The sequence below is a fragment of the Netta rufina genome (genome assembly GCF_964035555.1).
Source record: "Netta rufina genome assembly, chromosome: 3".
NCBI lineage: Eukaryota > Metazoa > Chordata > Aves > Anseriformes > Anatidae > Netta > Netta rufina.
This window is the reverse complement of record NC_140125.1, coordinates 34,700,515-34,725,670: the sequence shown is the minus strand read 5'-3', so window position 1 is coordinate 34,725,670 and position 25,156 is coordinate 34,700,515. Positions and strand designations below refer to the sequence as shown.

General features: G+C 44.7%; 1 protein-coding gene across 1 annotated transcript; it reads left to right on the top strand.

Annotated features, from left to right (window-relative positions):
* Positions 1–4,675: 4,675 nt before the first annotated feature.
* MRPS18A (mitochondrial ribosomal protein S18A) lies at positions 4,676–25,103 on the top strand. Its single transcript, XM_084285214.1, has 6 exons — positions 4,676–4,807; positions 5,054–5,085; positions 8,102–8,206; positions 14,800–14,923; positions 15,626–15,692; positions 24,538–25,103. Exons 1-6 carry the CDS (start codon positions 4,708–4,710, stop codon positions 24,680–24,682), a joined length of 573 nt encoding a protein of 190 aa, XP_084141340.1. The 5' UTR covers positions 4,676–4,707; the 3' UTR covers positions 24,683–25,103.
* Positions 25,104–25,156: the final 53 nt, after the last annotated feature.

Here is a 25,156-nt window from a genome sequence, read left to right as displayed (position 1 = left end):
CAACAGCACAAAACGCTGGTGCAGACAGCTGGCTTCAGGTTGTCGAGACTCCCCAGTGGAAGACCACCCCAGGGCTGTCTTCACGAAAATGGACCAGAGAAATCCTAGTCTCCTCTTGCTCGTCTTCGCCATTTCAAAGCACGTCTGTTGGTGAAGTCAAACTGAGCATTTGTTACACCTCAGCCTCGAAATGTCTGAAAACACAGACGTTTTATGGCCCAGATACACCTTCTGACTTCACTTAACACAAATTAACATAGCTGTGTTTCAGCACACTGGTATCCGAGCACTCAACGTTGCACTGATCTTAATGCCAACCATGGCTTACAAAGTCAATGTTTTCCCCCGTCTGTTTTTCTGAAGTTCCTCCTTCACCTAGCTTGAGAAAAATAATAAAAAATAATAAAAAAGATACAACATCTGGAAAAATTAAATCTTTGGATATTTGCCGGTCTGATTGCCATGGCGTTGTTGCAGAGCTTTTCTTCCTTACGATTCTCCCATGCAGATTAATTGCCAATCCATATTAATTGCCAGAGATCAAAATCTCAGTGCGAGGGGTTCAGTTGTTTTCCGTCATTTTGCCTTGCCCCCATGCAGCATTCCCAAAATGTCAAAAGCTATTCATATTTTTTTTTTTTTTTGAACACTGAAAATCTCAGAACTTATCATTTCTGTATCACAAGTGAATTTCAGTGAACCTCATCTTTTTTTTCCTCTAATAAATGTCATCACTGAGGTATTTCAGCTGGTGTCAGCAATGTCACGTGAGAACAGTAGCATCTACAATATATAAGGAGAGAGGCAGGGGAAGGAGAAACAGAACTGAAGCGGTATTGAAAAAGGAAGTTGGATTATTTTTCCCACTGGATTTTTCTTGTTTACACTTTGCTTGAAATCTTGGAAGGAAAAGTAATGAAATTATTACTTGGTTGTTTTACTTTGAAAAATAAGCGTATCCACCGGGAAGAGAAGGAAACCTCAAAAATACAAACAAGTGATTTCCAAGCCAGTTGCTCATTCTCCTGCCAGTGCCATCTCCTTGCCCTGTATCCCTGCTCTCTTTGCAGCTTTTCCTTACCATCTCCAGCCACCCTTTCATCCCCCTCCACGCTTCAAATTATTAAAGTCTGTCCCGAGCTCATTCCCTCGCACCTCCTCTGTATCGCAGTGACTCTGAATGGTTGAGTATGATGAATTGCTCTTTCGGTGCAAAGTGTTAGCTATTCCCTTCTTTTATTCAAGATTAAGGGGGTTTTGTCACTTCTGGTGGTTTTGTTTGTTTGCTTTACAATCACTAGCATTATTTCAATTATTTTTTATCTGACTATAAGATGTTACTGTAAGGCACTCTGTCTAAGTATGGACTACCAGAGAGGACAAATCTCCGAATCTTTCTCCTTACGAGAGTGGCTCCAGAGCAGTTCTGAGGATTTGTAGCACTTGCTAAACACGCACAGGTAACAAGTCATTTTGAAGAGCTCACTCAACTTCCTTACATGAAATCCTGGATGATCCCTTGTTGGACTTGAACACATTTCTTCTGCTTTCGATCACCATCAACATCAAATCACGTGCTGTAATAAAAATTCTAGACATTTTGCAACGTGTTCATCACCAGATTCAGAAGGTTTTCCTAATTTTTCAAGGAGGAGGAAGGGAGGCGGGCTGTTGGAGGCAAAGTGAACACTGACCTGCAGTGACCCCTTCTGGAAAGCACCAAAAACGTACCATTGGAAACCTGTACTGCTCTGGGGGGTGCGTGTGGGAACTACATGACCTAATAGCTTTTTCCATCTCGATTTCTATGATTTTTAATCATATTGCCTTGGAACAGCCTCAGCCTTCACAAGATGTTTGCACGGGTAAAGCTCTGGAGCAGATATACATGTCATCTGTTAGCATCCAACAGATCAAAAAATGCCCAACGGACCAGAAAAGTTTCTCTGTTGCTGGAAACAGAAAGAAGTAATATGTTATATTAAATAAGAAAAATGGCAAAACATATTCCATTTTTTTCAAACAAGACCAAAGAGCAGAACAAAAATTAGTATGAAAAGAAATACTGTGCCTTGCAGAACATCTACAACATCTAATCCAAAAGCAGTTCAGACGAGTGAATACCATTTATTTGAGAACAGTGCCATAAAATCTTTGGAGGCCATAAGCAATTAGGACATAAGTTTCTCATCCGCAATATGGTATTTCTTTGCTTCTGACCAGCTCCACACTTGTGAGCACAGGTTTAATTTTGATTCAAAAGTCAAAGCATTCATTCTTTGATGGTCAGTGACATCCCGTTCTATTCCTTGGAAATGTCCACTTCTGTCTGAACTCCACCACCTTCTGTAGTGTCGACAAAATACAGACCGTGGCTGAAATGACTTACAGAAAAGAAAGCCACTTTTCTCTTTAGTATGTAGACATAACATTCAGAATTCTTTTTCTTTTACCCCAAAATACAAGGGCTTGATGAAATAAATGCATTTAAAATTATCTGAAGGAAATTAGAAATATGTCAAATTTCCAAACTTGGAAAGAGATGATGGGCTTCAACCCAAGTTGGCACAAACATTGTTTATCTCCTTGGGACTCAACGGTCTGCATCGCTGATGGAAAATACTCTGAAGGCAAAGAAATTATCCTGGGGAAAGAGAGGATCCACTCCAGAGACTCCAATTCTTTACGAAAGCAACTAATTTCCTTCTTTGTGTTAAATCATGTGTCACTAATTCATTTAGAGACAGCCTTTGTTTGAGGGTGAGACAAGCAAGAGGAGTTCTTACTGTTATCTGACCTACCACCATGTTGGTAGCCTCTGGCAGACCAAAACCCAGAATACTGCTTAAACGTCAATACTGAAAAGTCAAATGACATGGAGAAACTCTTGAACAGCACCCAACCTTGCCTGTCTCTTTATCTTCACCGTGCTGAACCAGCACTGTGCTTACTGTCGGTTTCTTCCAATTGAAATGGACAGCCCTTTAGTTTTCCCCACCACGTGAGACAAGCAGAGGAAATTGGGTTTAATTTAAACCCTTGAATAAACTCTCCTGCCAGGTTGTCGCAACCAAACTCCTTCCACTAGGATAAAATTCTCTATAAAAAGAAAAAAAAATCACAAAAATGTGACATTGCTACACTACTGTGTCTAGCAATGTTCCTTTTCCTCATAAGGAAGTTATTCCCAGACTGGATGGCAGTAAATATTTTGTTTGGCTCTTATTTCTAAACTTTTGGAGGAGCTGAAGATCACCCTGCTTCTAAGGATCATTATATAGCATAATCCAAGAAGAGATGAAGAGTTTTCTTCCGGCTGGCGTTCTTACTCAATTTGTTCTCTGAATAACTGGGATGGCCCCATTCTCATTGCTTGGCATAGAGCACAGGAGTCTGGACAGAAGCCCTGCCTTCACTCCCACTTCTTCGGAAAAGTCTGAGTTGAACGTTTAGAATTGCCATAGAAAGATTTGCGTTAATTTTCTGGTCTGGTCTCCCACAGTACAATCTAAAGGGACGGTATCACCTGGAGAACCTACCCAGTTTTATCAAGGACTACAAAAATAAATAAATATAATAATAACTAAAAAAAAAAAAAAAAAAGAAGCATAGTCCCACTGCCCCAGATAGGCATACGTTTTCAAACTGGACTGCAACAAAAAGCAAGCGTAACAACAGGAAGGAGGTAGGAGTGAGAGGAAACCTCTTGAGATAGTAAAATCACATTTATTTTAAATTATGTTAAATGTTATCTTTGTCACAATTTATACTTTACATTAACAGTTTATCTAGAAACTCAGAAAAACATAGAGTATCTTGCTTAAACACCGCTGACCACTGATAAAAGCGGATGCATGAATAACCACCAATGCATGACTCCCAGATGATTCTCTCATTCCATTAGTTTAGCGTTTTTGAGAGAGAAAAATTGAAAACTAGCTAGCATTTGGGAAAAAAAGAACGTGAATGACCTTTGCTATTGGCTACAGATTATCTCAACCTCAACTACACCAGCTGACTCTTCACGAGGACCCAGTATTATGATGAAAAATGAATGTTCACTTTGGTACCTAAAGTCACAACTGTTTCATGCACTCCCTCAATGGGCACCAAGGGGATACCTTCCATCAAAGGAAGGAGGAAGAAGCTCAGAGATGGACACATGCTAAGAAAGATGATGGGGACAGTACTTTCTCAGCAGCGGGCTACAAGCTGCCCAAGACCTGCCAAAGGCAAGCGATACTCATCCAAAAACGGAAAGCATCTAAACTGGGCTACTTGTATCACAAGTAAGTTTTCAGCCTGACAATATGGTGCTTAAAACCTTCACCTGAGTTACAGATCACCATAAACAACATAAATAAACCATAAACCAGCCCTTGTCCTTCCTCTCACAGAGAGCCAGGAGAGACTCAGGAGCTGTGGAAGGAGCATTGTTCAAGCCTATGTAACACATTGCCAACACCACCTTTAAATTCACCTCCACCTCGAGGTGGAAAAGACTGTGGAAAAAAAAAACAAACAATAAATAAATTTAAAAAGAAAAGGCGAATATGCTGGGCAGGCTAACAGCAGCCTCCCTCTGCCCGCCCCCCCGCCCGCCCCTCAGGTGACAGGGGCGGGCCCAGCCGCGCCTCAAAATGGCGGCGCGGGGCCCGCCTTCCCCCCGGCGGAAGCGGGAGTGACGGCAAGCAGGGCGACGACAAGATGGCGGCCCCCAGCCTGCTGCGCGGGGGGCTGAGGCGGCTCTTTGCCGGGCTCTGGGGGCGCGGCTGGGCCCCGCCGCCGGCCCGAGCCCTCCGGGAGGGTGAGTCCGGGGCCGGTCCCGGGCTACGGGCACCGGGGGGACCGCGGAGAGGCTCCCGGGCTGCCCCTCGCCCCGTTGCCTCGCTGCGGTTGGGGGAAACGGTAGCGTTCGCTCTGTTTCACCACCCATTTCCCCCCCCCCCCCCCCCCCCCCCAAAAAAAAAGGTTGTTTTTTGCTGAACTAGTGTCCCTCTATTATTTTGTTCTCCTGACTTTTTTTTTTGTTTTCATTTTTTTGTCTGTGCAGTCGTGGAGGTGACTGAAGGCAACACGACCACAGTAAGTCTCTGTCCCCATGTTTTGCTCAGTAGCAGCCCGTGCTGTTGCGTCTCCCCTTTTCAGAGTCGCCTGGTGACTCCCAAAAGGGGTGGTGAAAGGGTTGGTTTACTGCCCAAAAAACATCACAGGGTACGAAGGCAAAGCAAAGGTAGGAGAATGTTACTAGCACGGGTACATGAGGTAGATGGTTTGGCCAGAGAAGGTCAGGGTCTCAGCACCCTGGTGCTGGTGAGGGGACGAAGGGCTCCAGGCAGCATCACCCATGAACAACAAACCTGTGGTGGTGTCACATCCCTGTGAAATTGGAAGCCCACAGTACAGGTGTTGAGTAGCTGAAATGCAAAAGGCAATTCTTCTGCTTCATTCCCCCCCTTTTTTTTTTTTAAAGTGACATTTGACATGAACTCAGCCACATGATTAGTGTGAGTAGGGTGAGTAGGCACAAAGGAAGTTTCCCCGGTGTGCAAGCACAGGGTTGTCATGTACCACACATGTTGCTTGGCTTTGACATGCTTCATGTTTGATAATCAGAGCCTTAGTGACTGTTAGTGATGTGAAGATTGCATTTCATAACATATTCAGTAATAAAAAAAAGGTGAAGGAGGTATTGTCAAAGAGAAGATGCCAAATACTAAAAGAGTACTGCTTCTGAAAAGAAAACCTCAGTGTTGAGTTTTCTGATAAAGAACAGCATTTTTTCTCAGCTACGCTGTAAAACAGAAAGGAAAAGACCAAAGCAATAGGATTGGAATTTGCTTGATTAACACCATCTGATCTGTTGCATGTCATCAAGAGAAGTATTCTTTTGAAGAAGAGGCACAGAAGTTACTGGAGGGGGTGGTAAAATGTTATTGTTTTGCTCGCAGTATGCGTGCTAGTAGGAATCTATCTAGAGGCAGGCGGTACAGATATTTTGAATTGTTTAAATACCATTGGAAGAGTAGAGCAGGAATCATTGGGGAATAACTAGAAAACAATGCACTACGCCTTAGTCTATTTTAAAATAAATATTAGGGAGGGAAGAGACTTTAATGCCTTTGAAAGTGAGTTTCCTTGTTGTATTTGGGTTTGAGACTTGAATGGAGCAATGTCCAATGTAGAAATATAAGGAAGACTTGGATATTTAAATTGTATAATATTCTAGCATCAACCTAGAATCCATCCATACTCATAAATGATACTCAGCCCTTTAGCTGGTCAACCTATACCATTTGTTACATTTCTCAGTATATCCCCTGGTTATTTCATTTATCCTACCAACTCACTGTCTGACTTTTCTGAATCCATCTCTCTGTGCTCATCTTTCTATGTATTCTTGTCTTTTATTAATATTGAAGGAAGTATTCAACATGAACCAGATGAATGAGTCTCAAAGAAATCTGGGTTTTATCAGCATGCTGAGAATGTCAAGCATCTATATTCCCTCTTAGTTCTCTAACAGAAAAATAACTGGGTGGGTTAATGTGAGAATCCGTAGTAGTTGGGAAGTAATTACCAAAACGTGTATGCGGAAATTTATATCAAGAAAAAATGATACTGATATAGTATTCTGATTCTTCACTCGTTTTCAAGATTAAATTAAAGTCAAAGTACGGTTTGAAGCCAGACTGGCAGGAATCAGGACCCTGAGGGAACCAGATAGGCTGACTTCCCTAAAAATAATTTTACTAATGAGTAGAAGAGTAGATACTGGCCTGTATTTTATATTCATAATTACTTTTTTTTTTTATTTTTGTAAAACTGGCTGTCCTACTTGTAGAGGAAGGGATCTTTCTTAAAAATTGACAGCATTCTCTCTCTTTGAGGTACAGATTTTCAAGTACAGCTAAGTTATGTTTGCCATCACTAGGCAAGAAAGACACATGGTATGAGCTGTTTCTGACACTTCAGCTGGATGTCAGTGTCCCATACAAACTTAGAGAACACGTCATGCTGTTTTCTTCCCAGGATTTTCAGCTTTTTTATTAAAAATAGCATTGCATTCCTTCACAGTGTTGGAGAATTTAATTAGATACCCAGGATTTCTTCATAAACTCTCTGGTGTTTGAACTATTTGAGCCTAACGGTCGGTGTTCCAAATGGTTTTAATTTTAATTTGACCAGACAAGGCTTCCAAAATGTTTTTGAAGAAAAACTTGCTTAGTTTTATTGTCTTTTCATCTCCATTCAGCTGCAAGTTGAGAGAGCTCTTGCTTCTATTCATAAGTCCTCAAAAAAGACAAGCGCACACTTATATAGACTTCATGTTCCTAAAATACCTATGCCTCGAAAACAAATTTCTCAGGTTCCTCCCACACACGCCTTCTAGACTTCTTTGCATGATACTTTTGAGAAAAGTCGAGTGTTAGATTCACCACTCTGTAGTGATGGAGAAAAGATTGTAAAATGATTTCCCAAAGGGATTGTTCAGGGAATTAAACTAGAAAAAAATATTGGTGTATTTTAAATATATATATGTGTACACACACACACAGCAGACATCTTCTAACAGTCCTTTCTTTCAGTCTGACTTCTGCTCAGAATTTTCCTTGGTGTTGGCTTATAGTCTAGTAAACATCTGCATACTTTGGCCCACAGCATGCGTCTGCTGTTCTGTGACATTCTCATGTTCCCAGCAAAAATGTGTTTTAAGGCTTTTGGCTAAAGGATCACTGCAATTACAAGGCACGGTAGTTCAAAGGAATGCTGCAATGAATGGAATTCAGGCAAATATGAGAATTTCATATTAAATCTGAACTTGTTCTTAGTTAAATATATGCAAGAATTTATCAAATGGTTCTCTTTGCTCCTCGGATTACTTATTTTTCCCATAATCTGTATATATCCAAAGTGCTTGATTTATTGATCTATAAAAGAGTGAGTTGTATAATGCAGGTCCTGTGCCTCTTATATCTGTGCAGTAATTGTTAATGTGTTGTGGTCTTAGTGATAGATTTTTCTCAAATCACAGGTGAAGGCTGAGGTATGGATTATGCAATATTTGCTTGACCATTGTATCCTTTGAATTTTTTCCTAGATTGAAGGGAAAATTGTAGAGGATGCTGCAGCACCAACTCCTCCAAACCCCTCTGGCCAGTGTCCCATCTGTCGCTGGAACCTGAAGCATAAGTATGATTACGTGGTAAGCTTAATGAGGACGGTGTAATGCTCCTTCATAGATAAATACTGCTCTCGTGTCTAGCCTACTGCACAACCTGATCCTTTCTTCTTTTGCCAGGTACAGTAAAGATGGGTAACTCCATCTCTGCTTCTATTGGGTATAACAAGAGCTTCCTATATAGTGATTGTTTGCCTCGATTGATGGTATTTCGTGGAAAAAGGATTTGTTTATATCAAATAGGAGGTTTGGAATCTGATCTGAGAAGGCCATATCTCTGTAATGTGCCTAAATGCCCTTCAACATTGCGCTTTTAAGAGAACAGAACTGAAATGCGATATTTAGTCAACAGATTCAGGCCTGCTGTAACTCTAGAGAAACCAAAAGACTTGACTAGGTCTTGACTAGACTTGTATCTTTAAGCAATGCAGGTTTTTTTCAGGTCATTGTTCACTGAAGTAGTAACTGTTCTGCGTACCTTTTGAAGCTCTTGATGGATACAGCAGAGAGCATACATGCTCTCTTCCTTTCCCCTTAGCAACAGGAAAAAATAGTTGATTGACGCCTTTAGCAGGAAATGCTAATGAGGTGTTTATTAACTAACGAGAGTATGATTGACACTAAATGTGGAAGATGGCAGGGAAATTATGAAATGCTTTAAAACAAAAGCACAATGCTCAAAAACATCTTAGAATAAAGAGTATGAGGTAGAGGATGCAGAACGTAGTTTCACAAGAAGAGGTCATTCAAGCATAGTTTATAAAAGACCTAAGTACCCCAGTGTAAGCTAAAATCCCAATGCTGGATTGCAGTCTTGCAAATGACTACTATAAAACAACGGGAAAAAAAAAACAGGTACAGACTTAAGCACTGAATTAGGTACAGACCAGCAGGCCTGGATTGTGTGTAGTGCCAAGATCTTAGCGGAATTAACTAACAAATAACTTGACTTTTGCAGGATTTTTTGTAAGTGTAGAAAAAATCCTATGGAATCACCAATCACAACTGAGAGGGGCAAGAGGATGATGCAAATGGCTACTACTTGGTAAAAGAAATGCTGCAAATGCCAAGTAGAATGGTATTGATTAGGGGTAAAACCTAACAAGTGATTAGGACAGGACCAGTTATGACTCATGAGTTTTGAAGGACAGAAACAGTGCCAGATAAAATACAATTACTTCAGGTGGGTGAAATGGTGTGAGATATAAATGAAATGGCAGATTGGTATCTGTCAGTCTGTGTTGCAGGAATGATGTTGTCTAGGATCTGGGTGTTGCTAATGATTCCAAATAGGGCCGGATTTGGTATTAAACAGTGAAATAAATGTCAGGGCAAAGTGTTTTGTGTTCTCTGGTGTGGTTTCACAACAATCTGGGCAAGCTAAAATATTCTGAATTTGCAGGTGAGAGTAAGTAAGGAGAAATGCCAGATATCATTAAGGTATGGAAAGCACTACGAAAGCAGATCAGTCTCGTTTTGTGGTGTTCATCTTTGAATGCAGGGATTTCTTGCAAGACACACTTCGTGGTTGCTGAACGCCACTGTATTCAAAGTAAGCCAATCACACTGGAAAATAGTTTTCTAAGGTTAATTTAGAGTCACATAACTTCTAAATGCGTGGAGTCAACAGCATCATTAAACTGCCTCGCTCTACAGATTTTCAGAGAGCATTCCATGAGTCACCCACTAGGAACTTCATAGAAACTATAAACTGATACTCAGGGATGAGATGAGTCATCTTGAAAGTTAATAAGATTTATTTTCTTCTGCTGTCTGTGGTAGAGGACTCAGTTGCACAAAGAGATAACTGGGCCAATGAGAAACAAAATGATTTTAGATAATGTGGTGCTGCAGGGCCAGAGTTCCCGGATTAGAAGTAGGCTGTTGGTCCCGGAGGACAACGTGAAGGTTGAGTGTTAAATGTGTTTGTACTGTGAACTAAGATTCAACATTTTCTTCCATGTTGAAGCTGGTTGATTCTCGGATTCTGATTTCTAGTTGTCAGTGTGGAGGCAGGAGCAAACCAAATGTGAGGAGAGATCCTGCAGCCAGGGTCTTGAGAATCGTTGCTGAGATTGTTCCCAACAATTTAGGGAGCCTTGGCACATGTCCATCCTGGCTGTTGAGTAGTTTTTGAATGCAAGTGTATCTGGGAATATATATCCAGTATGCCTGCTGCAGGGCTGGGGAGAGTCTGGACAGAAAGCTAAAGAGAGCAGTGTGAATTAGCGTATCAGTTGTAGAAGGTTCCTGCCTTAGTTTTTAGAACTGTTCCTCCATGGGGTTGATGAGAGCTAGGAGAAACTTCAGCTCTGGAGTAGATCACCTCTTCTGCTTGAATAAGTCCATTATGTGTTTTAATGCCAGTTGTGGATTTATAGGCTTTTAAATGTTAAGGGGAATGAAATCCCCCCTTTTCTGCACAAAAGCTCTCAGCTGTTTTTCTTTGCTGCAGCAGCGATGACTAGCAGGATCTTGAAATGCTCAAATAATAAAATGCAGGCATTTAACTGTGTGGGTCATTAAACGGTTTATTAAAGTGTTTAATTAGACAATTTACTCACTGGTGGCTGAATTGTCCTAAAAGACTGTAAATCAAGACCAGCTATTTTAAAGGTACAGGCTAGTTCATACAGCATAACCTATGACCCCTGCTCAGTGCGGGATCAGAATAGGTGGATCACAGGGGTTTCTTTGAGCTTGATAAGCTGAGCTCAGGCGGTTGCACAGAAGGGAAAGTGTGAGCTTTTTTTTTTTTTTTTTTTTTGCTTGGGATGCTTGTAATTGGACTGAATAAGGCCCTATGAAAAGGGAAGTGTTGAATTAGCCCCCGAGGGAGCTGAGTAATATGACCTCATAGGACTTCCCTTTTGTCATGGGCAACTAGCACGGTCTAAAGTAGTAGCATAATGAGTTACTTTAGCTGTCAGGGAACCGGGGGACCAATGGCTCTGAAGTTATTAATCAACCAAACAGGCATTGTGAGCGCTCACGGGTCGTGATAACAACCTGCCTCAGCTGCAGTGTGGAGGGCTGCAGTCGGCACTGCCAGTTCAGTCCTTAGTCTGCACCGAGGCTCAGGATAAAGGAGCCCGAGGTACAAATGCCCGCTGTTTGTCGTCTGGGTATGTCTGGCCACTGAATCCCAGATCTCTCTTGATTTTTCACAGCCATCGGAGGTTTAAAAAATTGATTTTCATCACTGTCAGGAGGCAACTGGGTTGGAACCTGCAATCCTCTTACAAAATGCCTAGAGAATGGCGTACAGCTCCCAGGAATAAGGGTTAAAGGAGGAAATACGTTCTTGTGTAACTGGAAATCATGACAGGCAGGCTTGTCCACGGCCCCATAGTAATTTGGCTACACAGACAGAACTCTCATTGTGATAAATGAAGCTTTTAATGAATTGCATGTAGCCAGTCAAGGTTCTTGCTTTCCAAATGGTCTGCGGATATTGAAATGCAGAGATGCCTCTGCCTTTCAGTTGCCATCCATTCACAGCAATGTGTTATACGTAGTGTTTTGTTTAGCTAGTTTATCCAGACCTTTTAAAGGTGAAGGCTAAACTTGTTTTTCCTTCTCCCCCCTTAACCACTTCAAACATCATTAGCCTGAGCAGGCAGTAAATATGTCATCTTGCTTTGGCTGCAATGAGGGGAAACCAAACTGCAATCTTTGCCTGTTAGCCCTAGATTAATTCAATCCAAGCTGTTTTCATCAAATGCTGCAGATTACAGGGGTGGGAATCTGGGTCCAGCCTCATGGGAGCTGTCCAGTGATTAAAGCAAATCTGTAGTTACAGGCTTGGCTGTCCACTAGCACAGAATGTGAATTTCATGGAACATGACGGCACCACGAGAACTTGCCAGACGTATTTTTTTCCTTTGATTCCTCTACATGCTTGTTCGGTTCCCTCCGCAGCTGCCCCGTAAAGTTGGCTGTACCTGTCTGCTTGCTCCCTGCGGCAAGATGCATCTGCACGAGGACGCTGCGGGGATCTTCTGAAATGGACAAATCTCCTTAAAATGGCAGCATTTTAAGCCAAATGGCGTGAATGTAGCTTGGAACTGCAGGGACATAAATGATTTCACTTGGGATACGACTGCCACACAGGGAAGTTGGTCAGCTGGAGACACGCTGTTTGTCAAAGATAATAACAGAGAATGGGTTTTTCCCTTTTTTTCCAGAGGAAGAAAAAGACTATCTGCTTTTGCTTCCCGCCACCCACCTTTGTGTGGAAACACTTGATAACAGCCCTGTGACTCCAAGAGGCGTGGTGGTAATAGGAGAGAGTGCTCGGACCACACACACCCTTCGGGAGAGCTGTGGCCTACTCAGGCTTTCACGGCTGCAGCGACTGGAACAGCTTCAAACTTGCCATCAGCTCCCTTCTCCTCCTTCCCCACAGAGCACTACAGCAGGCTAGTAGAAGGGTGTAGGAAGCTCTTCTCTTTCGAGGCACTTGGAGCTGAACAGCCCTTTCTCACTGAGGGAAGTGATATGTTTGTGTGTTTGGGCTAAATGGCAAGTCGAGGTGTTGGTGATTTGGAGAACGGGATGGCTGCAGAAGATGGAAAAAACGGGATGGAGGCTTGCTTAGGCTTCCTGGATCCAATCCAGTGCATTTCAGGAGTGGCCGAAAGTCAGTGCCCTTGGACTGCTTGGCTGGCCTCTGTCCAGTTTCCACCAACGCAGCTGGCACCAAACGGTCCCTTGGTTACTGTTCTCATTGGCAAGGTCATGCGCTGGCTGGGCTGAGGACACTTTGCTTCTTTTTTACCCACAGATGGCCTCTTGGGAGCTTCCTGCTAGTTGCTCAACTGTGCTATTCTTGTTCTTTGGATACAGCATCACTGCATGGTGGTTGTAAGTCGTTCTTCATTAGCATGGAGTTACCTAACCTGCTGCTCTTTCAAAGAGACAAATCTGAAAATAAGCCTGAATGCATTAACTGGTAGAAAGCAAGCCAGATAAGGGAAGAGGGAAATTTTGTTTTTCGTGATCATAGTGGTGAGGGTGGGATTGGAGAGAAAAAAAACTCTAAATTTTTGACTGCAGCAGTTGTATGGCAGCATCTGTCAGAGCAGGTCATTACCAGAAAGCCATGCTGAATTCCAACAGCCCACCTCAGAGCTGAGCTGGTCTCCTGCGGTGGGGATGGATTTATAAATCCTAGGTGGCTGTGTATTCTGAATGTTAGTCCACTTGATTGTCTGTCTTTGCAAGGGCAGTAAATGAAGCTAGGAGTGCTCCAGGGAGCTCTTTATGGAATTCGTTATGGAAAATGGAATAGATATGGGGTAGGAGGAGGTCTGTGATCGGCAGGCAATCAGGGTCACCCATCACAAAAAGCAACAAGTGCTCTTTGTTCCTGCCTGTTGCCCTGGACAGAGGGGTACAAAGTGCAGACATACCTGATCTGAATTCCCTTTTCTGTCGGGGTGCCTGCTGGCACGTCCCTTCCAGCCGGAGAGCAGCCTCTGCACGCTCCAGCTACCTCAACTATGACAATGTTTACAACAGCAGTGGAGAAGTAAACTCTCAACCAGCAACAAGTCTGTCAACAGACGGGGGGAGAACCCAGCACAGAGGCCCCAAAAGCCCTTTCGGCCAACTTACAGAGACGTCAGTGTGTCAGGACCTGCCTGTGTTGGCTTGAGGGTGCTCTGGCAGCGGTGGTGTGTGTGGAAATGGCGAGCTGTGGCTGAATACGGGGCCGGTTTACGACGTGCAGTTAATGGGACACTTGTGCTGTGTTTAATAATTTGTCAGGGCAGACTTATGATACTATCTGATCCTACAGTTCCCTTTAATTTTGTTTTTATTAAAAGCGCTTTAGATTTCTAGAGTACTTAATTGGAAAGGTCAACAGCAGTGTAAGCTAAATGATCCTTGAATCCCAGCCGAACCCTCGGCGTGCTCTGAGCGCTCCTCGCATCCAGCAGGGCTTCAGCAGCCCTGCCTAAGGCACGCACAGTCGAAAGGCTGGGAGCAGGGATTTATTCTCTTAGGTCTTTCCTATCGGCGCACGTTCTCTTTTCACAACAAGCTTCTTCGTGCAAGCTCTTGGAAGGCTGCCCTGCTCTCCGCCTTTCCAGAGAGACGTGAGGGAAGTTCCACCATGGGAAACCAGATGAAAGCTGGAGGGATAGGTAGCAGGGAACAACCCTGCTCTGAGGGAACAATGAAAGGGCCAGGGGTGATCTAACATATCTGTGACCTTTAGGATAGCAGCTGTGAGGGGATCTCAAGTTGTGTAAACACCGTCCATCTGCAGGTCTTGTGTAACTGTGCCTCAGTGTACCTAGGACACATTGTCTTAGCTAGAATCTTGGAGCAAGTGACAGCAGAGGAGCAAGGATCGGAGCTGACATCATGTGTTTACACTAGTGAAGTCAGGGGAAAGCTTAGTAACCTCACTGAGCTAAGCTGGCAGGCAGAGCGATGGCAAGCAAAAGTCGCTTGCTGTCCATCTGCAGCCAAAAGTGTAGGAAGTCATCCTTGTCCTGCTCTGTACTGAGCTCTGCGCACAGCGTGAGGACCAGCACAACACCTCAGAGGGACAGCAGTTAACGTAGCCGTAGCGCTGACGGCCCTGCCCTCTTTTCCTCCCTCAGGATGTCCTGCTCTTGAGCCAGTTTATCCGTTCTGACGGAGGGATGCTGCCACGGCGGATCACGGGCCTCTGTTTGGAGGAGCACAGGAAGATTGCGGTGTGCGTGCAGATGGCTCACCGTGCAGGTACCTGGCCCCCTCAGACAACACCCAGACAGCCCCATGAGAGGGGTCTCCCACCCTGTGGGTATAACTCTGTAAGGTTTCCTTGGCCAGTCACCCAGCAAAGCCGTTGTGCACCAAGTGCTGGGACAGGATGATGGAATCTGCCATTGTGGAAGGATGTGGGAAGTGGCACAGACTGTAGCTGTGCTCCTAATGATTAAATACCAGCTTCTGAAGTGACTTGCTCTAGCATAAGCATGACCCTGACCCCATTAATGCACCTGTCGACCGTCTGCATTGTGAAGATCTCTGTTTTGACCTGGAAGTGGGTCCTAGTTGACACGATCTGTCTATTGTGCTGGTCTTTGGTACGTGAGATGTATCCAAGTTAAATGGACTGAGAATTTTAATAGATTTTTCACCCTGTAGATGGAATCTGATTGGGTACCCCTGCCCTGTGTCCCCTCCAAAGCCTCAAGCAGCTGGGCCTGCTGTGTGTGTTCCCTCTCAAAGAGTGTATCCAGCAGAACCTCCCAATTTCTCTGGCTAGGGTGCAGGCTCAGCAATGGCTAAAGAAAGAACAAATACCCTTTGTGCTTTAGTCATGTTTTAGCAGTAGGGATCCTGGGTTGCCGGGCTTATGAGGTGTAATGTAACTTCTGGGTGATACAGAGGCAAGGAGGGACTGCAAAATATTCTCACGCCTTTCTTTTTCTGTCTCAGGTTTGTTGCCAAACCACAGGCCTCGACTTCCTGAAGGGCATATTCCCAAGAAACCCAAGCTCAACAGGTGAGTAGTCTTATCTTTCTGTCCTTTTTTTTTTTTTTAAGGAATAGATTGGAAGAGGAAACCCAGTTCCTTATAACTGGGTAGAACATGCCTCGGGCAACAGGTTTCATAAAAAGTACTCACAGCATGTCAGAGAAACAGTATCTGTCATAACTCTTGTTAGTCTTTAAGGACAAACCGCATCTCATCCAGACCATCCCCACAGGATGAGAACTGCCAGTGTTGGTCTGCTCACCCTTTCCCAGCTGCACTGGCCTCCTGTTCACTAATATTTAGTAGGGCAGTCACGGAAGGATGCCACAGAACTGGAGTCACAGCATCACAGAGTAGTTGAGGGTGGAAGCTCCTCTGGAGACCGTCTCGTCCACACCTCCTGCTAAAGCAGGGTCACCGAGAGCTGTTTATCCAGGGCTGCATCCAGTCAGATTTTGAATATCCCCAAGGATGAACCTTTCAGTTTCTCTGGGCAGCTTGTTCCAGAGTTCAACCACTCTCACAGTCAGAAGGTGCCTTCTTGCATTCAGACAAAATTTGTTTCCATTTGTGCCTGGTGCCTCTTGTTCTGTTGCTGGGTACCACTGAGAAGAGTCTAGCTTTGTTGTCTTTACACTTACCCTTCAAGTATTTATAAGCATTGATAAGACCCGCGCTGAGCCCTCTCATCTCCAAAATAAACAGCCCCTTCTCTCCCAGCCTTTCAGTGCCTGCCCCCCAGCTGCAATTAGGGCAGAAGGGTGTGCTCAGGATGGGTACCAGCAGTGAGATGAGGGCTGAGCAGCTAACAAGGGCCTGTCACAAAACTGCTCTACTCTTCCCCATCCCCATTTGCCCTTTCTGACTGCAGGCGGTGACTCGCCCTCAGCCTGCCCTTCCTGTGTTACACGCTCTCTTCCCCCTCCCAGGACTGAATGGCCTCTGACCTTTGGTGGACAAACTGAAAGGCTGCTGTCGCCTTCTGCGCTTTGCTCAGCGTTAGGAGGTGCTAATCCCCTGTTTATGGCCTCACACTCTGTTTCCATGGGGATGTCAGAGCGGTTTATGAACCTTGCATTAGCAAGCCATGGGGTTACCAGAGGCCAAGGGGCTGTTGCTGGGAGAGTTTGGGCTGCAGGGCTCGGGGCAGCTGGAGACCCCTGCATTTCAGATCCCACATTCTGCAGTGGAGACTTGAGGTAGGCCCTTGGAAATTGGAAAAGTCCCTGAGATCAGTGAGAACTAAATTAGAGGAGTACATTTGGTGCAGCCCTGTAGCCATCAAATACTTCAATTCTGAAAGCTTTGTTATTCCTCTATCTGAAGTCTTGGAGATTCTTTAGTTGCTGCGTCTATCTAGCAGCTGTGGGGTGGAGCACGTTATCTAGCTAACATTCACACAGCAGGTTGAGATGGGAAATGGTAAATCCTCTGTCCTGCTGGAATCACACCAGGGCTCCAGATCTAATGCCTTGACTCTGACAAAGTGTTTCATAAGTTTTTAGTGAGAAAAACCTCCAGATATGTTCTGTTTAATCTCTAAAATTAAGATATCTTAAATAATTAGTGATTAGGATCCAAGCTCTCCCTGTTACATTGCTACCACCCATGTTTTCCTCCTCCCAGCAAGGAGATGTAATGAGTGGGGTGGAGACAGTTGAGGAAAAGAGAACAGAGCTGTTGAGATGAAACAGCATTGAAATGTCCCCAACACTGACGTCTCAGCCTGCTGGCAGGGGAAAGCTCTCTGTCTCCTTACAGAATCTTGTCCACTGTGGTTCTGTGAGAGTTTTGACTCTGCCTACCCCACTAACTGTGCTTTTTCTGTGTTGCTCTGTGGAACTAACTGTAGCTGGCACCACTTACAGCAGGAGCCATTAATTGCTTCCATCCTCCAGCCTGCCGGGGCAGGGTGACCCTGTGAGGACTAAACACATTGAAGACATTTAACCAGCACTTACTTGGGGAATTAAGGCAGAATTCTTATCACAAGCTTCCCACATAACTGAGTTGTCCAGTCTTACGTTCTCTTTACCTCTGTAATTGTTTCTAAAGCCTTTTGTAAGTCCCTGGTAACTGGGGAAGTGCTCAACCTGTGGTGCTGCCACAGGGCAGGAGAAGGCAGAGGTAGAATTGAGCTGGGACTTCCAAGTGGAACAAGCTGCCTTGTTCAGTGCCATGGGGACTTGACCAGGACTTCCTCTAATCCTGTCTGGCGTAATATCAGGACTGCCCACCTAACTGAGCCTCTTTCTTCACTGCATTTGGACCTGCTGCAGTTTTAAGTGTCAGTCCATGAAGAGATCAACAGGATCTGCAGGGAGCCTATCACAGCAGGCACTATGCTGCACAACTGGATGATGGATTTTCCAAATCCTTGAGTTTTGGCTTCGCTTGAGATCGCTGTACTGACTGTTGTGGCCTTCTTTACCTCTGTTTAGAGAGGTAACAGTGCTTTTTTTTTTTTTTTTTTTTTTTCCCACTGCTGCTGTTGGCCTGGGAACACCAGTGAGGAGAAACTGAGGTGTCCCATGATACGCAGTTGCATAAGATCACACTGGGCTACTTGTTAAAGCTCTTCCAAGACAGGAACGCAGCACGTGTATATCCCTTAACATCAGGTTAACCAGCCTGTGTGCTCTCCAGATCTGCCTGCTTTTGTGGCTTTTTCCTTAGACCCCCAGTGGGTCTGCTCTGTGTGTGGTGTTGAAAGATACTCTCCTGTTCCCTCTCCCCTCCAAAAAACCCTGACCAGCCAAAACTTTAGGAGCCTACCTGCCCTTGTAGCTTGCTAATTGCTGGTACTGATGCTTGCAGAAATGAAAGAGGTGTCACTTGCTGGGCTCTGTACATTGTCCCTCCTTGGCCAAAGGAAAGTAATCATGAGGAAACAGAACTTGAGACAAATGTGTATCAGGGCTGCACACTGAGCTGGGTACTTCTCGCAGGTGGCTAGTAATATCCAGCATAGTGAGAATTTAGTGCATTCCCAATCATGTCCTCTGTTCCTGCTGTCTCCCTCATTCATTTGCCCTTATTCTCTTGATATCAGGGACTTTCATTGCACATGGAAGAGAACTTTGTATATAGAAGACACGTAGTTCCTGCTGTGCTCTCCTAAAACAGGAGGTCTGGTGCAAGGTGAAAAGAACAGGCAGAACTGAGCACTGCACAGGGATGTAGTCACTCTGACCGTGATAGTAAGAGCTTTGCCCTTCGGAAGGACAGCATTGCTCTTTGAAATGAGTGAAGTGACAGGACTAAGACAAAAACCTAAGGTAACCTTAAGGACAGATTCCGCTCACTCACACCACCCGAGATTGAAAGAGATTTAATGTGGGGAATGCAGCTTGATGCAGGAGTCAGAGCCCAGCACCTCTACTACACTACAGATCTAAGCATCCAATTTCTGGATGTAGGCTCTCTGGATGCTTTCTAGACTTAGAGCAGCAATCCCTACCTGGCTGGAGTCTGACAGATTACTTCATTTGGATAAGCAATTCCTTTCGTTTCTTTCCACTCCTGCAAAGTCATGGTTGATGCTCCATTTGGCCAGGTTTATTCCGGGTTGTGTTGGTACTGCTGAGATCTGCTGCTGAAGGAGGAACAAACCAAACAGATGAAACACTTCTGCTTTGTCTCTGCCCTGAAGTGAGGTGCTTCTCCAGCTCGAGACTATTTTCATAGCACAGCAGTCAGCAGTACCAATTAGCCAGTAGGTCTGTTATTGAGGAATCTGCTCGTGAGATGATGTACAAGCCAGCTGCATAGGAGGAGCCTTATGGCTCCTGGGCAGAGGTGCTAAGGAAGTGCATAAAGAAGGGCTGAGAGGAGCTGTATTCATGTATACCTGTGGGAGTACCTTGGCTGTGCTTGTGGCTATCTTGGCCAGAACATTTGGCCCACATCACATTCACCCTGTCTAAGAGAGCCTGCTTCAAATACAAAGTGCCTGGATGCACTGGCTATCACCTAGCTGAGATTAAGAAGTACCACACCACCATATGGAACTGTCAGCAAACTGCCTTCGTTTACCAGGGGTCAGGGGTGCTGTTCTGCAGTTGATCTAACGATGTGAAGTTTGGATTTATCACCAAAAACCCCTCTGCCTCTTCTCTGCTCCTCCTGAATGTGCTTTTTCTGGTGCTTACAAGCAGAAATAGCCTGTTCTATTTTCTGAAGAGGTTTTACTGTTTCCGTTGTACAAACTTCTTTCCTACACACCCTCAATTTCTCTGCACGATGGTAAGAATTTGCTTTGCACGCATCCTGGATATGATGTAACATAGAGGAGAAGATTGGATGAAGGTAGAACATGAAGGTGAAATGCTAGTCTGAGCCAAGTTGTGGTTGTCAGAGTGGTAGGAGATGAGTGAGAACAGCTTGTGGTCAGAATTCATCTGGGGAGCACTCCACAGCTTTCTGTTCTACCCCTTGCAGTTTGGACACCATCCAGGTGGGACTAACCATGGCGTTCCTCATTTCTTGGACTTTAGTTCTTTGTCTTTTCACTTTCTGCCTGATTTGTTTTTGACAGCAATATCTCACGAACGTTATTGCTTAACTGCTTTACTTCTTATGGGCTCTTCTGCAGAAATGTGGCCATCAGAGTACCCACATCACCCATAAATTCTTGAGTCCTCCTCCTCTCTTTCATAACGTTCGTCTGCAGCACTTGGACATGGAAAACCAATGAAGTTTACCCCATCATTGCAGAATTGCTCCCTACAATTCACTTTCTCATATTTGGCCCAGTCTGGGCCTGTCATTGTTTCCAAGGGATGACTCCACAAGCAAATTTGTTTTGTAGCCAAGGATTGTTCTTTCAACCCCAGCCTAAGTTCTCCCTTTCATAACTTCCTGTAGTTACTTCTTATGTCTGAGTCCAGTTGTGCTCCAGCCTGGCGTGTTCCAGTGAAGTGCTGTAGCAACGCAGTATTTTCACTGGCCCACGAGGCTGAGGAAGTTCTCAGGGATTTCTCCAGCGCTGTGTGGAGCAATAGGCCACTTCCAGATTCCAGAGTCATGTGTGCAGGCCGCCACGCACCAAAACCATTTGGGGAGCTGTCAAGCACTGTTGCAGGTCGGACTTCTTGCTTTCAGGAGTGGAAACCTGAGCAGCTCAGCGGTTTTCTTTTACAGCATGGAGCTTGCTGCCTGGATAGTGTGGACTAACTGTCCAGAACAGTCGCTGAGTTCAGGCCAGCATTTAGATGCTCCCTTAATGTGAATGTAGCACTCATTTCCTTTTGGCAGGTCCGAAGTGTTGGTTAAAGCACAACACTGTGTAGTTGTTCCTTTCCCAAAAGGACTGAAGGATGTCACGGGTTCCTGAGTCATCCTTGCTCTGTCAGCAAGAGGTTTTGTAAATGTGGAGTACATGATTCTCAGTGCTCAGCTGCCACTCCATTTTCATCTGTCCTACTGGAAGAACAGAAATTGGCACCGGTAACATCCAAGTCAACCTCTCCTCCATCACCTGAACTGAAGAATTTGCTGTGTGTTAGGGAACAGGCAGGTTCCACATGAACTCCTCGTGAATTACAAAGTTCTCAGGCTCTGTGGACACCTTTCCTCCCTCGGAGCAGAATCTGGTTTCACTGCTATCAGTGTTTCACGCCAGCAGCATGTGGTTTCTCTCATCTGCATGGAAACTGTGCTGTGCGTACCACGTGAATTCAAAAGCAAAGAGCCAGAGCTGCTGCAGGTGAGCAAAACCAAGAGGTGTCAAGGGAAGGGATGTGGCAGGGAGGAGGCAGCCTTTGCCAGCACTTTGATCAAGTGCTTCCTGCGTAGTCTGTAGCCCTCTGCCTTCTGCTCTTAATCCAAACAAGAGCCAGATTGGAAAAGCTCACTGAGGGTTCAGAAGTTCAGCCTTGAACTCCACCGGCAGGCTTGAGCTGCATGCAGGGCTGCAGTTGCCCCATGTGTGGGTAATTTCTCCTGGCACGTGGAAGTCCTGTGCCCATTATTCCTAGGTGTTAAGCAGCAGCCTCTGGGCGGGAAGGCTTTGGGGCCCTCCTGCTCGGAGAATAAAACCTGTGCAAACTGATTTCCATGTGCCACAGAGATTTTAGGTGACTGCAATGATACTACCTACAGCTGTTTCCAGGATTTGCATCACGCTTTACCCAAACTAGTCCTTTGTGCAGCTGGAGTCTAGGAATTCAGCTTGCTCCCTGGGATCCTATCCTACTCAAGGGGGTAAGCAGAGCCCTGGGGCAGGTTGCCACTCTGAGATTGGCAGTTCTGTCCCCCTTTAGCAGAGGGAGAGCTCTGGGTACTGAGATAACAGGTTAGGAGGCTGCACACCAGCTGCATTTGGCAACCACATGGAGGCTCTGTCCTCACAACCCTCGGCTGGTTGAGAAAATTCAGACCATCTGCCAGTGTGTATCTGTAGGTTATTGTAAAAGCTCCCGGGGACAAACCAGGTGGCTGGATATAATGGGAAGTTGGGTGGCTTGGCTAGAAAAGGAGGGTACAATTTCACGAAACAGCAGAATTCACAGGGAAGTCCTGTGTGCTGGGCTTTGAAGCCCTCATATGTGAGTTTTGTGGGTTGTTTCTGCTCTCAGGAAAAGCAAATCTGTTTTGTGAAACAGTAGGAACTGGAGTTAGTCAAAACGGAAAAGGAACTTGGTAGACCAAGTGCTCCCAGGCATCAGGCTTTTGCCACTGCTGAATCAAGGTAAAAAAAAAAAAAAAAAGGCAGCAAACAAAATAGGACAAGTTTGAGTTTGGGACAAAGCAAGTATTAAAAGTGCTAAAAGCAAATGTGCTCCAGGAAGGGAAAGCGTCCAAATGTCTGTTTCAGCTAACAATGAAAAGCCCCAGCCTGCAGTCCCCAAAGGAAGCCAAAAGCCTGGACCAGAGGGCTGGATTAGACCTGCTCAAAAGAGAAATAACAAAAGCTTTCAAATCAGGCCATTACTAAATCCTCCTTCCTATGCAGAATTGGGGTGTGCACTTCCAGCCCCCACACAGAAACAGAGGGATTTCTTAAAAAGCCACTGTCTGTCTAAACCTGCACACAGCATTGATGTGTATCGCGCGTTCACACATTCACTTCTCACAGTGAGATCATTTATTATCATGGGAGCACTTTCCCGTAAGCGTGCAGACACGTGATCAGAACTGCACTTGGCACACCGATGGATTAAAACTATTTTGTGTTTTTTTTTCCTCCTTCACTGTAACTGCAGCCTTGCGGTATCAAAACTTGTGCTACAGACCTCCCCCTACAGTAAGGGAAATTTGAGAAGGACTTAGCCCTATATGTCTGTCAAATACCCTTACAAGTTCTCCCAAAAAAAGCTGCCTTACGTTGGTTCTCCGCCAGATTCCCAAGTAGGGACCTGTGTTTGGTCTCTCTGAACTCCCCTTGCATTTGAAATTAGAGACAGGAGTCTCTCTGACTTCCTGTCCTCGTGGTGTTATGTAAGGGATTCCACTAATGCACTAGCATAGCATTAAAGGTCAAAAGGGACTAATTTAACGCATGCGTGTGAGGAAAAGTGACTGAGCCTTTTTCCATGCCATCTCCTGAACCCTTCCTGCTGCTTCTAGGTCTTTTAACTATCATAAACTCCTCAGAGCAAATGCAAACATTTTGGAAGTGCCTCTGTTTCAGCGGCAGGGACCTCCAAACATGATCCATTTTTCTATGTTTGTTATTCAGGATTGCTAAGGAAGGAAAGCACTAGGAAAACGTGCTGCTGTTAAATAGTTTGTGGCTGCCTGGCATTAGCAGGCTTTCTTTGTAGTTCGCAGGAATCTGCCAAATGCCTTCAAACAAATGCATTACGTGGTCTCTGTCCAAAGTTCTTAATATCTCAAAGTTGCACGATACAAATAGAAGGTAACAAAGCTGTTTGGGGAGAGGATGACTGATTGAGGTTCCATTAAGACCATGGGATTACTCAACACAGGCATGCAAACATCGCTGGACAAAGTTTATCAGGCCGTTCCAAATTCTAATTTGTTGGAGCATTGTTTGTGCAGATTACGCTGGGGTTTTACTTTGGATCTTTATTGTCTGAAAAGACTCCTCTTTCTCTAAGGACCTCTGTTCCCTCTCTACTGGTAGCAAAAGATTTAAAGCCTAACAAAACTGCAGGCCACCCAGCCACAGGGTAAGATTTCCAGTAACTGATTCTGGATCTGAAATCCCTTGCCTGTTCGCAAAGCCAAGTCTAAAACTTCAAATGGTAAAACGCAGAGGCTGTTTGCCAGACGTTGCTCTTCACAGAGATTTGTAGTCATGATAATTCCATTCTAGTACCTCTTAATTTCAGGTTCTGGCTTCCTGCAGCAGCAAGCTGGAATAGTGTTGTCCAGAGAATAATAAAGTAAATTTGGGCCTATGAAAATGCAGGACTAGGCCAGAAGCCCATCCTGCGCAGAAGAAATATCCATTTATCCACTGAAAGTAAACAAGTCCCTTTTTAGAGCCTATTTTACACTGTTAGACTAATTACTTTGTAATTAGTATACCTTATTGAGGCAAACTGTTGTAACGACACCTCCCCTAGGGGATGGATGGATGGATTCAGTCTTAATTGCAATGAAGGCACTCCACTTTTAGCTACTGGTGGACAACTTACCAGCAGCCTGGAGATTACACCTGATTTGTTTCGTGAGACTGGAAGTCAAGCAGGTGGTAATGGGTGCAGCACAGAGGTACAGCAGTGCCAAAACATACAGTATTTTCAGTGGTCCATTTGAGGGTGCTGTGCTCATGCGTAATTGCTTTCTTGAAGAGGCACGTGGGGAGGCAAAGGCTGACAGAGGAGTGTGTGTCCCTGCTTCACTCAAAACCTTTTCTCAGTGATCAGTCCCAAATTGAAATGTCTCTGTGTTGTTTTGACAGGTATCTGACCCGCTGGTCCATCAGATCTGCAAAGCCCATCTGGACAAGAGGCCCTAAGTGGTGCAAAGTCCCCATGCCAGTTGGACACCCCTTGCTGAAGGATAATGTCAAATACACACACAAGCCTCTTAACTTCAACCACTAGGGTCAAGAACTGGCATAGTCAATGAGTACAGCTGTTTTACACTGTTCTGGTTTTTTGTTTTGTTTTGTTTTGTTTGCAAGTTCGTCAGTATCTCCAATTTCCAAATTCCAAAACTCTCATTAGTGTCCTGTATTGTCTCCAGTGAATGAGCTTTGGTCTGCTTCTCTAGGAGAAGACACGACATCCAGCAGAGTTTAGCGTTCAGAATGATTTGGAGAAAGCAGGAGGCAAAGACTTGTCCTCAAAGCCAGAAAGGACCCGAAGGTTTCTGTTTCGTTATAGTCTACCACTGGGTTTGGAAAAGGTTGTTTCCTTCTTTTCCCAGAAATGAATATTAATGCCCATTAATGTGTTTCAACTCAGATTTGCTTTACTTGGGCTCCTATATCTGTGACACTGATGGAAGAAAAAGCCTCCTGAAGCACTGTTATCTCAGCAGTAATGGAAATGACATGAATGACTACTGAATTGAAA

What these genes read in the sequence shown, in the direction of transcription:
- MRPS18A (XM_084285214.1), top strand. Translation starts at nt 4,708, where the DNA reads ATGGCGGCCCCCAGCCTGCTGCGCGGGGGGCTGAGGCGGCTCTTTGCC. An exon ending in GCAGATGGCTCACCGTGCAG is followed by an intron (nt 14,924 to 15,625) that starts GTACCTGGCCCC and finishes TTTCTGTCTCAG; the next exon opens with GTTTGTTGCCAAACCACAGG. An exon ending in AAGAAACCCAAGCTCAACAG is followed by an intron (nt 15,693 to 24,537) that starts GTGAGTAGTCTT and finishes TTGTTTTGACAG; the next exon opens with GTATCTGACCCGCTGGTCCA.